Source organism: Salvelinus sp. IW2-2015, linkage group LG6.2, assembly GCF_002910315.2.
Source record: "Salvelinus sp. IW2-2015 linkage group LG6.2, ASM291031v2, whole genome shotgun sequence".
Taxonomy (NCBI): Eukaryota; Metazoa; Chordata; class Actinopteri; order Salmoniformes; family Salmonidae; genus Salvelinus; species Salvelinus sp. IW2-2015.
The window spans coordinates 24,613,204-24,628,078 of NC_036846.1; the positions used below are offsets into that span (position 1 = coordinate 24,613,204).

At 42.6% G+C, this 14,875-nt stretch overlaps 2 protein-coding genes across 2 annotated transcripts in view; one reads left to right on the top strand and one right to left on the bottom strand.

The window, feature by feature from the left end:
• Positions 1–1,402: 1,402 nt before the first annotated feature.
• On the bottom strand, positions 1,403–8,768 carry LOC111966031 (copper transport protein ATOX1). The gene is made up of 4 exons (XM_023990484.2): positions 8,018–8,768; positions 2,574–2,646; positions 1,995–2,151; positions 1,403–1,860 (listed from the first exon to the last, which is right to left on the bottom strand). The coding sequence occupies exons 1-3, from the start codon at positions 8,024–8,026 to the stop codon at positions 2,024–2,026; spliced, it is 210 nt and encodes a 69-aa protein (XP_023846252.1). The 5' UTR covers positions 8,027–8,768; the 3' UTR covers positions 1,403–1,860; positions 1,995–2,023.
• LOC111965597 (proton-coupled amino acid transporter 1) overlaps positions 8,769–14,875 on the top strand; it is a 28,981-nt gene continuing 22,874 nt past the window's right edge. Inside the window, exon 1 of the mRNA XM_070444311.1 lies at positions 8,769–8,979. The gene's annotated coding sequence lies outside the window, so the exon portion shown is untranslated. The remainder of the gene's footprint in view (positions 8,980–14,875) is intronic.

Consider the following 14,875-nt stretch of genomic DNA (forward strand, 5'->3'; position numbering starts at 1 on the left):
GGAGAGCCATTGCTGCACTACTCCTCAATATTATCTCAGGTAGGCAATGAAATATTATCTCAGGTAGCCTATGAAATATGTCTCAAGTAGGTGTTTGTGCACGCTTAAGGATTTGTCACTGCATTAGAGCATTATGACATGGCGTGGAATCCAGATTGATATGAATCCAAACAGATATGCTCAGTATGGTTACATGGAGTATCAGTTTGTATTCCAGGTTACATAATGCCCAGGATGTCAAAAAATACTTGCTAGTTTATATGCATGCTGATTTCTGTTGGCTGCAATACATGCTTGGTGGGAATTTGTGTGTGATCGGGATYCAAGATCAGCTTTTATACGCCAAATGTATTTGTTACTTGGAAGGTGTTCTTATCTTCATGTTTTAAAATAATCATTCTGCATTGTATTACTGCTGCTGTTTAATTATTTGTTACTTTTATTTTGTATTTTTTATCTAAAACCTTTTTTTCTTCTTAAAACTTCTTAACYCATCGTTGGTTAAAGGCTTGTAAGTCAGCATTTCACTGTAGGGTCTACACCTGTTGTATTCGGCGCATGTGACAAATACAATTTTAGTTTATTTTCCTCTCTGTCAATATATTATTAAGTTTTCTTTGTTTTTRTGTTCTATTCCTACCAGTGATCCTGTGTACCAGTACTGTAATCCTCTTCCTGGTGTCCATCGAAGAGCAGTCACCCCTGATGTTCAGATATCTTGGGTGGTCTTTCTACATCTGCTGTGCCACCCTCTTTTATGCATTGGTAGTGTCCGTCATCCTGGGCCTTGTGGAAGGTCCCATTCGGATTGTACCAACTAACACAGGCCTAAGGGATGGTTCGCCCGTCATAGCACCGTAGACTCAATCGCAAATTGTCTCAGAGATAGTATATACACCGTGTCCCATACCATGTCTWATTAAAAATGTACATTTCATTATTTTGTTTTCTAATAAACTACATAATGCTCTCACCCCTTCAGAATAAGCATGAAAAAGCTATATSATTTACAAATCTACTAATTGCAGCTCAATCATTTATCTTTGACGAAAACGGCTGATGTTGACATTTGCATGGCTGAAGGTACACGACAACATTGTGCAAGAAACTGAAGTCTAATTCCATGCAATCGATGAAAAAGAGGCGGGATCCTCCTGTCATATTAAACCAAGAACAAACACTGCCACCTAGTGGCAGTCACATCATACAATCTGGCAAGACATCTCCAAACTAAAATAATATGTTACTCATCAAAACTTGTATGAGGACCCTTTTTTTTAATTTTAATTATTGCATTTGCAAATTAGCAGTATTTTATTGGGATAACAAACAGCTCTTTAGGACGGCCTTCCGTAGAAGGTTTGACTATGTGTGAAAATAAAAAAATAAGATGACAGGTGCCTAGAATCACCTTTTTTATTTGACATGTGCGTAAACATGAACAATATGCAGACAGTGAAAGGAAAACGTAATACAGGATGGTTGCCGTGCCCCCCCCCAAATAAACGTGAATTACAATAGGTGCTTTCATTAATACAAAGCAGAGACAGCGATCTTATATGATTTCATTTCCCTGCAGTAAAGTTAACCTATAAAGATAGATGATATATTTAATTCTGCGCATTAATCACACTGGATATTCATAGTGTGTGCATCCCAAAAGGGCACTCTATTCCGTATATAGTGCCCTACTTTGGACCTGGGCCTTTATAGTGCCATTTGGGACACATCAATAATAGTGCTTAAATTACTGAAAGTGGACAGCTTGGCAGTGCAAGCTCATTCCAGTGGTCCATGAAGACATGCCAGCAAGGGTTCTTTCTTCTCATGATCATCCTTCATATCAGCACCAACCAACAGCTAACACACAGAAACAAGAACACAATTAGGCTAAAACAGGTTGCGATGGTYAGAAGAGAAAAGAGCTGTAGGGGTTGATGGGAAGTTTGGTCGATATTGAATTGATTGTCACTTAATATATTTAGAGAGTTCACCTGTTCTATAAAGAAAAGAGGATGATTTGTCACTTGGGGCCGACGTAGTTAGCTGCCTTTCCAGTCTTCTTAAGTGTTTCCAGAAGCACGTCCGTGTCCTTGTCAGACTCAATGAAAACCTTCTTGTTGGGGAGGTCGATCTCAAATTGGACACCACCTTACGCCAACAAATAAGACAYAAAGAGAAAATAAAACAATTTTAGCAAGCCAGTCAACATGACACAAGTAATCTATATTTGCTGAATTTAGCTAAACCAACGCACACCATTCTCAACAAAGCGTGAGCCTGTGTGTGTGTGTTGTTTAACAGATGTTCCAGAAAGCTGGATTTGCTGTGACATTTAGCTACTCACCCAGTTTATTGAGGACTCGGGTGACATTTAGCTACTCACCCAGTTTATTGAGGACTCGGGCGACATTTAGCTACTCACCCAGTTTATTGAGGACTCGGGACATTAGCTACTCACCCAGTTTTATTAGGACTCGGGGACATTTACTACTCACCCAGTTTATTAGACTCGGGGACATTTAGCTACTCACCCAGTTTATTGAGGACTCAGGGGACATTTAGCTACTCACCCAGTTTATTGAGGACTCGGGTGACTGCCCCAGAGCATCCCTCACATGTCATGTCCACAAAGAATTCGTGCTTCTGTGGGAATAATTCAAAAAATGATTCATATTCCTGGGGTTGTGTGTCATTCTCATGCTAGTATGGGACAGCTAACCAGTTAGCAAGCAATGACTAGCTAAGCTAGCTAGCTATGCATTAGTTTGATTAAATCAGGCTGTAATAAAATCAGGCTGTAATACACAATTAATTGGCATATACAGCCTTAAACTAATGCCTGCAAAATCATGTAAATGTTCCTTACAAGCCAGAATGTTGAATAAAATTACATTTAAACTTACTCTACATCGGTTGTCTGTCCGGTTTAATTTGTTCTTCAGCTGCTTGAAATTTGAGACAAAATATCCACAGGAAAGTATTGTATACCTATAGAGCCCCACAGTGGAGATGTCATAATAGCCATAAAATCTAGCGGTCAAACAGGGAAATGGTTCCAATCATTTTTTTCACCATTCATTTTTCCCATAAGTGATTTTAGAAACACTTAAAATAAGGGCTGCGTTTCGTGTAGGCTTACCCTGGAGTGACATTTTGATACCCATGTAAATCTCTCTCGTACAAGGTGACTTTTATCAATATATTCGGCTCTGCAGTGAAGGTGTCCACCACCATGGACTCTTCAGGAGAACCATTCAAACCCTCAACCCTTTTAACAMCKGTTGCATATGAAATGCTCTGGACAGCCCTGTCTTTGGGCACCTCATTCTCTTTCCTTCTTGTGGMGCATTCCAAAGACGTGGCTTCATGGTTCCCACCACAGTTACAACGTGTCACATTTTCATCACTTTTAAACACATGACATGATCTTTTCCACAACTTGGACATCTTGGCTTCTCCCTTCTGCAAACACTTGCTACATAACCAAAAGCTTCACAGTGATCACACTGCATTGGTCTTGGGARAAATGCTTTGACTCTGTAGTTTATACAGTGCATTCGGAAAGTATTCAGACCCCTTGAGTTTTGCCATATTTTGTTACGTTACAGACTTATTCTAAAATGGATTAAATTATTTATTTTCCCTCATCAATTTAAAACACAATAACCGAAATATTCAGACCCTTTACTCAGTACTTTGTTGAAGCACCTTTGGCAGCGATAACAGCCACAKGTTTTCTTGGGTATGACGTTACAAGCTTGGCACACCTGTATTTGGGGAATTTCTCCCATTCTTCTCTGCAGATCTTCTCAAGCTCTATCAGGTTGGATAGGGAACGTCGCTGCACAGCTATTTTCAGGTGTTCAATCGGCTTCAAGTCTGTGCTCTGGCTGGGCCACCAGAGACTGGTCCGGAAAGCCACTCCTGCGTTGTCTTGGCTGTGTGCTTAGGGTCATTGTCCTGTTGGCGGTTGAACCTTCTCCCCAGTCTGAGATCCTGAGACCTCTGGAGCAGGTTTTCATCAAGGATCTCTCTGTACTTTGCTCCGTTCATCTTTCCCTCGATCCTGACTAGACTCCCAGTCCCTGCRGCTGAAAAACATCCCCACAGCATGATGCGTCCTCCAGACGTGATTCTTCGCATTCAGGACAAAGAGTTCAATCTTGGTTTCATCAGACCAGAGAATCTAGTTTCTCATGGTCTGAGAGTCATTTAGGTGCCTTTTGGCAAACTCCAAGCGGGCGGTCATGTGCCTTTTACTGAGTAGTGGCTTCCATCTGGCCACTCTACCGTAAAGGCCTGATTGGTGGAGTGCTGCAGAGATGGTTGTCCTTCTGGAAGGTTCTCCCATCTCCACAGAGGAACTCTGGAGCMCTGTCAGAGTGACCATCAGGTTCTTGGTCACCTCACTGACCAAGGCCCTTCTACCCCGATTGCTCAGTTTGGCAGACCAGCCAGCTCTAGGAAGTGTCTTGGTAGTTCCAAACGTTTTCCATTTAAGTGTGATGGAGGCCACTGTGTGCTTGGGGACCTTCAATGCTGCAGAAATGTTTTGGTATGCTTCCCCAGATCTGTGCCTCGACACAATCCTGTCTCGGAGCTCTACGAACAATTCCTTCAACCTCATGGCTTGGTTGTTGCTCTGACATGCACGATCAACTGTGAGACCTTATATAGACAGATGTGTGCCTTTCCAAATCATGTCCAATCATTTSAATTTACCACAGGTGGACTCCAATCAAGGATAATCAATGTAAACAGGATGCACCTGAGTTCAATTTACGACTTTCCCGAAGTACATCCTTTGTTCTTACCACCCAGGGCAATTTAACTGATTCAAGGGGCTAAACCAAAACAACGCAGGCGGAAAAGAGGGAATCGAAGCGGTCTTCTTGTCCGATTTAGGAGGCATGCACACCTACCGCTTCCGAGTATATTACTCGCTAATGTTCGGTCCCTGGATAACAAAGTCAACAAGATCAGGGCAAGGGTTTCTTTCCAGAGAGAGTAAATCKCATCAGGGATTGTAACATACTCTGTTTCACYGAAACATGGCTCTCTCGGGATATACTGTCAGAGTCGGTCCAGCCATCTGAACTCTCAGTTCATCGCGTGGACAGGAATAAACATCTCTCCGGGAAGAAGATTATTGTCACAGCCGTGTATATCCCCCCTCAAGCCGATACCCCTCAAGGAACTTCACTGGACTTTATGCAAACTGGAAACCATATATCCTGAGGCTGCATTTATTGTAGCTGGGGTTTTGAACAAAGGGAATTTGAAGAAAAGGATGCCTAAATTCTATCAGCATATCGACTGTAGTATTCACYCTGCTAAAACACTAGACCACTGTTACTCCAACTTCCGGGATGCATACAAGGCCCTCCCCCGCCCTTCTTTCGGGAAATTTGACCACAACTCCATTTTGCTCCTCCCTTCCTGCAGGCAGAAACTCAAACAGGAAGTACCCATGCTCAGGACTATTCAATGCTGGTTTGACCAATCGGAATCCACGCTTCAAGATTGTTTTGATCACGCAGACTGGGATATGTTCTGGGTAGCTTCCGGGAATAACATTGATGAATATACTGAAACGGTAACTGCCTTTATAAGGAAGTGTATAGGAGATGTTGTACCCACTGTGACTATTAAAACCTACCCTAATCATAAATCATGGATAGATGGCAGCAGTCGCGCAAAACTGAAAGCACAAACCACCGCATTTAAACATGGCAAGGTGACTGGGAATATGGGAAAATATAAACAGAGTAGTCATTCCCTCCGCAAGGCAATCAAACAGGCAAAACATCAGTATAGAGACAAAATGGAGTCACAATTCAACGGCTCAGACACGAGACGTATGTGGCAGGGTCTACAGACAATCACGGACTACAAAAGGAAAATTAGCCACATCGTGGACACCGACGTCTTGCTCCTGGAKAAGCTAAACACCTTCTTTGCCCGCTTTGAGGATAACACAGCTCCACCGACGCGGCCCGCTACCAAGGACTGTGGGCTCTCCTTCTCCGTGGKCGATGTGAGTAAGACATTTAAATGTGTTAACCCTCGCAAGGCTGCTGGCCCAGAAGGCATCCCTAGCCGTGTCCTCAGAGCATGCACAGACCAACTAGCTGGTGTGTTTACAGACATATTCAATCTCTCCCAATTCCAGTCTGCTGTCCCCACATGCTTCAAGACAGCCACAATTGTTCCTGTACCCAAGAATGCAAAGGTAACTGAACTAAATGACTATTGCCCTGTAGCACTCACCTCTGTCATCATGAAGTGCTTTGAGAGACTAGTCAAGGATCAATTCACCTCCATCTTACCTGCCACCCTAGACCCACTTACATTTACTTACTGCCCCAATAGGTCCACAGACGATGCAATCGCCATCACACTGCCCTATCCCACCTGGACAAGAGGAATATCTATGTAAGAATGCTGTTCATTGACTATAGCTCAGCAATCAACACAATAGTACCCTCCAAGCTCATCATTAAGCTCGAGGCCCTGGGTCTGAACCCCACCCTGTGCAATTGGGTCGTGGACTTCCTGATGGGCCGCCCCCAGGTGGTGAAGGTAGGAAACAACACCTCCACTTCGCTGATCCTCAACACTGGGGCCCCACAAGGGTGCGTGCTCAGCCCCCTTCTCTGTTCTGTTCACCCATGACTGCGTGACCACGCACGCCTCCAACTCAATCATCAAATTTGCAGACGACACAACAGTAGTAGGCTTGATTACCAGCAATGATGAGACAGCCTACAGGGAGGAGGTGAGGGCTACGGGAGTGTGGTGCCGTGAAAACAACCTCTCACTCAACGTCAACAAAAGAAAGACCATCGTGGACTTCAGGAAACAGCAGAGGGAGCATCCCCCATCCATATTGACGGGACAGCAGTGGAGAAGGTAGAAAGTTAAGTTCCTCGGTGTACAAATCACTGACAAACTGAAATGGTCCACCCACACAGACAGTGTGGTGAAGAAGGCGCAACAACGCATCACTGGGGGCAAACTACCTGCCCTCCATGACACCTACAGCACCCGATGTCATAGGAAGGTCAAAAAGATCATCAAGGACAACCACCACCCAAGCCACTGCCTGTTCACCCCGCTATCATCCAGAAGGCGAGGTCAGTACAGGTGCATCAAAGCGGGGACCAAGAGACTGTAAAACAGCTTCTATCTCAAGGCCATCAGACTTTTAAATAGCCATCACTAGCAGAGAGGCTGCTGCCTATATACACAGACTTGAAATCATTGGCCACTTTAATAAATGGAACACTAGTCACTTTAATAATGTTTACATATCTTGCATTACCCATCTTATATGTATATACTGTATTCTATACTATTCTACTGTATCTTAGTCTATGCCGCTCTGACATTGCTTCTCCACATATATATATATATATATATATATATACGCACATTTATATTTTTTATTTATTTATTTTAACCTTTATTTAACTAGGCGAGTCAATTAAGAACAAATTCTTATTTGCAATTACGGCCTACACCGGCCAATTGTGCGCTGGCCTATGGGACTCTCAATCACGGCCGGTTGTGATACAGCCTGGAATCGAACCAGGATGTCTGTAGTGACGCCTCAAGCACTGAAATGCCGTGCCTTAGACCGCTGCGTCACTCGGGAGCCCCATTTATATATTCTTAATTCCATTCCTTACTTAGATTTGTGTGTATTGGGTATATGTTGTGTAATTGTTAGATTACTTATTAGATATTGCTGCACTTTCGGGAACTAGAAGCACAAGCATTTCGCTACAGGTCAACTAGTTCCTTGCCTGTGGATATTTTGTCTCATGGACAAACCGCACAAACAACCGGTAGACTACGTTACGTGTAAACATAATTGTATTAAACGTTCTGGCTTGTAAGGAACATTTACACGATTTTGCAGACATTGTTAGTTTCAGGCTGTATATGTATCAAAGCACTGCAATCTCCGCACCAGCTAGCTACTTAACTATGTAACAGTAACATCACTTACGGTCGTCATGTTGCTGTTGTGGTTGAGTGCAAGATCAATTGACTTTCGCCTCTTTCAAAGCTTGCACGACTAACTAGGTAGTGAATGTGTTGCTGCCCGGCTTGCTAGCTAGCGACATCAAAGTTAGGGACCATCAACACGTTACTAGATATTAGTGAAAGTAACTTTGCATTTTTGAGGCAATATTCATATGTATAACGTTAGTGGGATGAGAGGACAATTGTACTGACTAATATCATTATTTTTCAAAACACTTTACAATTAAATTATTTTGGGAGAAGTCATTTTTTCCCCATAGCTACATTGCTGCAGGTAACTTATCCAGATCCCTTAATATGTCACACCGAAATGCGGAAGTTGTTTTTTCATTCTGTTTGGAACGTTTTGGAATTCTTTTTTTTAGGAATCTGCTAAATATGAAACAATGACAGAGTTCACGAAAAAGTGACACATGGTGTCACAATATCGATAGATTCTGGCGCGGATTTTATTTWAATTTTTCAGATTAACAAAAAATAAAAGACTAGCCCAGCCTTCTCCATGGGCGAACACGCAGCGTTTACGCTTGTATCAACTTGGCCAATTAAATGTTTGTGGTGATGTTTCACACCAGACAATCGGCATCATTTCAGACTAACGATAATTCACTTAGCTAGTTTTGATGGAAATAGATAGTTTGCGTAACAAGACAGCTAGCAAGCTACAAGATCAAGTGTCCAACATTCGGTCAGGTGACATGCGCTATCCTACAGATCATGTGACCAAACGACCTTTGTACCGGTAGTGGTCTTCAAATAGCTTGCATTAGCAGTTTACTTGTACTGTACAGAGATCGCCTTTTCCTCTCACATCAAGTACAATATCGACGTGCATAGTTGGACAAATACTGCTCTGCCAAGAGATGACCCTCCAGTGAACTCCTTTGATGTAACACTACCGAGGCAGGAATCGCCGCTTTACAGGTGAGTTATCGTGAATGAATCGTACATAACTAGCTAACGTTACTTAGACAGGATTGGAGCATCCAAAACAAACTGATTGATGTTTTGTCTACTAACGTTAACCAGCTGGAGGTGGTGCAGCTGTAATATGTGATCAAACAACGATGTTGATATAGGCTAGCTTGGCTAACGAATACAGCTCCAAACCGAACGGTTTCTGATGATGGCTTTGAGACCGTGCAGAAAAAGAACACTGTTTTTGAAACTGCAGTAAAAGTGTAATGGCTAGCTAACTGCAATCGACTGTGGTATTTTGGACGCAGTAAATGCAGAATGTAATTTTTTTGTTAAGTGGGTCTAAAGTGCCGTACCTAGCTAACGTTATACCTTTAGATTTTTTTTTGTCAGCTAGTAAATTAAGTGGTTAGTTGTGGGTAAGTAGCTAACTGACAGCTACTGTGCCAAAGCCCTTTTGTAGGTACTTCTGTTAATTGATTGATCAATGAATGTCCTTATTATGTCCAGATAAATGAGTAATGACTTCTGACGAAATACTGGACCAGTTTCTTCAACATTTTAGGCTAATTCAGGCATGTTTATATTCAAATGTAAAGCAAGGGCTAATGGCAGTTCCATGCAGTTTTCAAACAATGTGCTGTAACTGCTAAAATAGAGGGGTGTTTCTGTCACCAGATCTCAACTAGGGCTGGGTGATATATCAAATTAATGTTTTTTGCACAATATTCCAAATAACTTGATTCTTGGATACAGGCTTCTTTTGATATATTTTTTTTAATGAGTGTTTATGTTGTCTTTTTGGTCTTGTCTCCTTCACTCCTGTGCTGTTTGCGCCTTCTCATTTAAATCAAATCAAATCAAATCAAATTTTATTAGTCACATACACATGGTTAGCAGATGTTAATGCGAGTGTAGCGAAATGCTTGTGCTTCTAGTTCATTCCTTACTTAGATTTGTGTGTATTGGGTATATGTTGTGTAATTGTTAGATTACTTATTAGATATTGTACCCCAGAGATCTGGATATACTGATGTTCACGTCTGCGCCCTAACAATGGGAGTTATTGTACCGAAGGCGGGAGGGTAGATGACAAGCCCATAGAAAAGCATTATGATTATTTTGAGAGCTTTTGGCCTCTTCCTCTCTCTTTACACACACACTCACCAAGCCCCTGCCACTCACAAAATCAAATTTTATTTGCCACATTCCTCGTAAACAACAGGTGTGTAGACTAACAGTGAAATGCTTACTTACTGGCCCTTTTCCAACAGTGCAGAGTTAAAGGTATACACAGAGAGAAATAATAATAGGAATATAATAATAACTTGGCTATAAACACCGGGTACCAGTACAGAGTCCATAATAACTTGGCTATATACACAGGGTACCAGTACCGAGTCCATAATAACTTGGCTATATACACAGGGTACCGAGTCCATGGGTACTAGGTCATTGAGGTATGTACATATAGGTAGGGATAAAGTGACTAGGCAACAGGATGGATGATAAACAGTAGCAACAGTGTATGTTGATGATTCAAAAGAGGTAGTGCAAAAATGGTCAACACAGGTAGTCCGGGTAGTTATTGTTTAACTATTGGGTAACTCATTTAGAACTTTTTAATGATCTAAAGGCCCATGCTGAATCTTTTCAGCCTCCTGATGGGGAAGAGGCGTTGTCATGGCCTCTTCACGGTTGTGTTGGGTGMGGCGTGTGGAGTGGACCKTGATAATTCCTTAGTAATGTGGACACTGAGGAACTTGAAGCTCTCGACCTGCTCCACTATAGCCCCGTCGATGTGAATGGGGGCGTGCTCGGCCCTCCATTTCCTGTAATCCACGATCAGCTCCTTTGTCTTGTTGATGTTTATTTATTTTTACAGGGACAGTGCACATTAATCAACGTTTCAGTAAAAGTGCCGGTTTTAGCCAGCCGGCTAATTTTCAACCGCAGTCCTTGGGCAGGTTATTAAAAACAATTACAATATAGACAATCATTGAGCAGTGAGCACACGCAGAGCAACATAGGACAAGCAAGACGTAGCATACAGACAGAGCAACATAGAACAAAAAGCAGCAGGACAAAATTCATAAAAGCAACAAAGTGTTTCCACACCTCACAAGCTACAGATAACAGACAACATGGAAAGTGGCAATACACAGCTAGGGATTATGTTCACATATGATTGACCTTTAGCCATGTCTTCATGCATTTTGTGAAAGTGTGATATGTGGTGCAGTCATGTGTGTCTGATGGCAGTGTATTCCAGACATGGGAAGCTCTCACAGAGAAAGCGGATTTACTAAAGGTGCTTTTCCCTTAAGGGAACTATACAGTCACCTCTCATGGCAGACCTTGTGGATCTGCTGCCATATGTTTGGGTTTTCTGTTTAACAAAAATACTGAGTGGAGGGGGAGCCAGGCKATTTAGGATCTTGAATACAAGACATGCGTCGGTGTATTGCACAAGATTTTCCCAACTCAGGAGCTCATGCTTTCTGAGGATGTAACAGTGATGATGGCTATTGGGCTTCCTATCAAGCACTRTGAGAGCCTGTTTGTAGACAGACTGAATAGGTTTTAATGTTGTACAGCAAGCTTGGGCCCAACTAGTCAAGCAGTATGTTAAGTGGGGGAGTATCATAGATTTGAAGTACAGTTTTGCTACCTCCTGTAGTCAAACAATTTCGTACAAATCGGAAATTAGCTAGGTTGAATTTGGTTCTGAATGACCTTTTTTTTCACATGCTTTTTAAAAGAGAGGTTGGAATCAAGTATGATGCCAAGGTACTTAAAATCAGATACCACCTGGAGCATCTCCCCTGACACATAGACATCTGGCTCAGTAGCATCTGTTGCCCTCTTCGTGAAGAACATGCAAACAGTTTTTTTTCACATTGAGATGCAAACACGAGTCACTGAGCCACTTTGTAACCTGGACCATTACAGTAGTGAGTTCTTGTGCAGCTTGTTGTTTGCTCTTTGCATGCACATATATCACTGTATCATCTGCATACACTGTAACTTCAGACCCAGTACAGACAGAAGGCAGATCATTAATGTACAGGCTGAACAGGAGGGGCCCCAGTATTGACCCTTGGGGCACGCCCACATCATAGCTAAGAGTGGGTCGACAGCTCATTGCTCACTCTGACACACAGAGTTCTGCCTTTCAAGGTATGATTTCATCCATCTTAAGGCATCGGGGGAAAATTGGAACTTGGACAATTTTGTGATGAGAATCTCATGGTTAACAGTATCAAAAGCCTTCCTTAGGTCCAGAAACACAGCCCCAACAACGCCCCCTTTGTCCATCTTGGACTTAACATTTTCCAGAAGAAAGCAGTTGGCCGTTTCTGTGGAGTGTTTCGCTCTGAAGCCAAACTGCATGGAGTGTAATGTGAAGGGGCTATTGAGGTGGGCAATCAGTTGTTCTGCTACACACTTTTCAACAACCTTCGACACCACAGGTAGTATACTAATGGCCCTGTAGTTACTCACGTCAGCAGGGTCMCCCGATTTTAAAGATGGCCGTTATTATGGCCGACTTCCATACCCTAGGAAACACCCCGAGACCAATAGATGTGTTGGTGACCTTAGTAATGGGGCCAATGAGTGACTCTTTGMAGTTTTTAAGAAAGGTAGAGTCCAGCCCAAACACATCTTTGGCTTTAGAGTTCTTTAGTGAGCTAATCACCTTGTTCACCTTTGACTCAGTAACCTCCCTTATGATGAAGACGGGCTCAGTGCTAGTAAYTGACACTCAACCTAAGAAACCAGTGGAGGGGTTCTGTGTCAGTACCCTGACAGTCAATAAAGTAGGAATTGAAGGCTATTGCTATTTCGACTGCATCCTGTGTTAGATTGTTATTCACCATGATTTCTAGTCTTTTTGCAGTGTTACTATGATCTTTCCCTGTTAACTTTTTTAGATTCTCCCAGATCAATTTAGAATTTCCCTTTGCTTCACCAATTATGTTAATAAAAAAAGTTTGCCTTGGCCTGTGATTTCTTTCATCACCTTATTTCTCAACACGGTAAACCTYRMTCTGTCATGCTCTAATTTGGAMCTTAGGRTATTTTTAGAGCATAATCTCGTTCTTTCATCAATTTCCAGATTTTTCCATTTAGCCAAGGAAGAGTGCTCTTTTGGCCAGGTTTGGATTTGATTTTCTTTAGGAAACCATTTATTGTAGTCAGGTTTTTCTATCCACAATCCAGACTATCAGCTTCCACGTCTGTATAGGACAAGAGATCATTCCAGTTAATTGCGTTTTCAAAATAGTTTAATTCACTCTTAGGTATTCTTGTTAAGGGATAGGTTGTCCTGGCACCACACTGCCAGGTCGCTGACCACCTCCCTGTAGGCTGTCTCGTCATCGGTGATCAGGCCTACCACCATCATGTCTTCTGCAAACTTAATGATGGTGTTGGAGTCGTGTGTGTGTGTGTGGCCACGCAGTCGTGGGTGAACAGGGAGTACAGGAGGGGACTAAGCACACACCCCTGAGGGGTCCCCCGTGATGAGGGTCAGCGTGTTGTTGCCTAAATCAAATCAAATGTATTTATATAGCCCTTCTTACATCAGCTGATATCTCAAAGTACTGTACAGAAACCCAGCCTGAAACCCCAAACAGCAAGCAATGCAGGTGTAGAAGCACGGTGGCTAGGAAAAACTCCCTAGAAAGGCCAAAAAGTTGAGAGTTGAAAACAGCAGGTCTGGGACAGGTAGCACGTCCGGTGAACAGGTCAAGGTTCCATAGCCGCAGGCAGAACAGTTGAAACTGGAGCAGCAGCACGGCCAGGTGGACTGGGGACAGCAAGGAGTCATCATGTCAGGTCGTGACCTGAGGCATGGTCCTTGGGCTCAGGTCCTCCGAGAAAGAGAGAGCATACTTAAATTCACAGAGGACACCGAGTAAGACAGGAGAAGTACTCCAGATATAACAGACTGACCTTAGCCCCCCGACACATAAACTAATGCAGCATAAATACTGGAGGCTGAGACAGGAGCGGTCAGGAGACACTGTGGCCCCATCCGATGATATCCCCGGACAGGGCCAAACAGGCAGGATATAACCCCACCCACTTTGCCAAAGCACAGCCCCCACACCACTAGAGGGATACCTTCAACCACCAACTTACCATCCTGAGACAAGGCCGAGTGTAGCTCACAAAGATCTCCGCCACGAGTCTGTGTCTCACATGGGTAGGCAGACCATTCCATAAAAATGGAGCTCTATCCTACCCTCACCATCTGAGGGTGGCCCGTCAGGAAGTCCAGGATCCAGTTGCAGAGGGAAGTGTTTAATCCCAGGGCCCTTAGCTTCAAAGATGAAAGATCACTTCTTCCTCTCTGACATGCAGTTTCAACTTGCTATTTGCATTTGAGGTTTAGTCCAACTGAATTGATCATATGGACACCGAAATGRATTGAGACTTAAAAAACTATTTTTTTACGGGTAGGTCAGCTTTAATATTGCAGATTGTGGCTTCTATCAATGTAATTGTCTGCATCATTTCCAATCCCCCAGATAAATATATCTATTTTTTTATTGATTTATTTTCCTTTACTATTTTCCCCTAACCACCCCTCCCCTAATTGGAGTAAACTAATGGTCAACAACTCTTAGGCTTCTACTTCCAGCTTATARATACTATATAKAWWWTTTTAAGGACACAGTCTATTTTACAATAGTTATCTTTTGTCTGTTTTTAGGCCCATTCAGCCTCCCTCAACCCCTCCCATTTTATCTCTGAAGACCATCCAGTTTTGATTTATATTTTTCAACTGTGATGTTTCAAAAAGGTTCTGAACCTGTATACATTTTACATTAGTWATTTTTATTTTWWATATTTTTTMGTCCCACCCTMGAGAAATAATTTGACTGTAATGGAG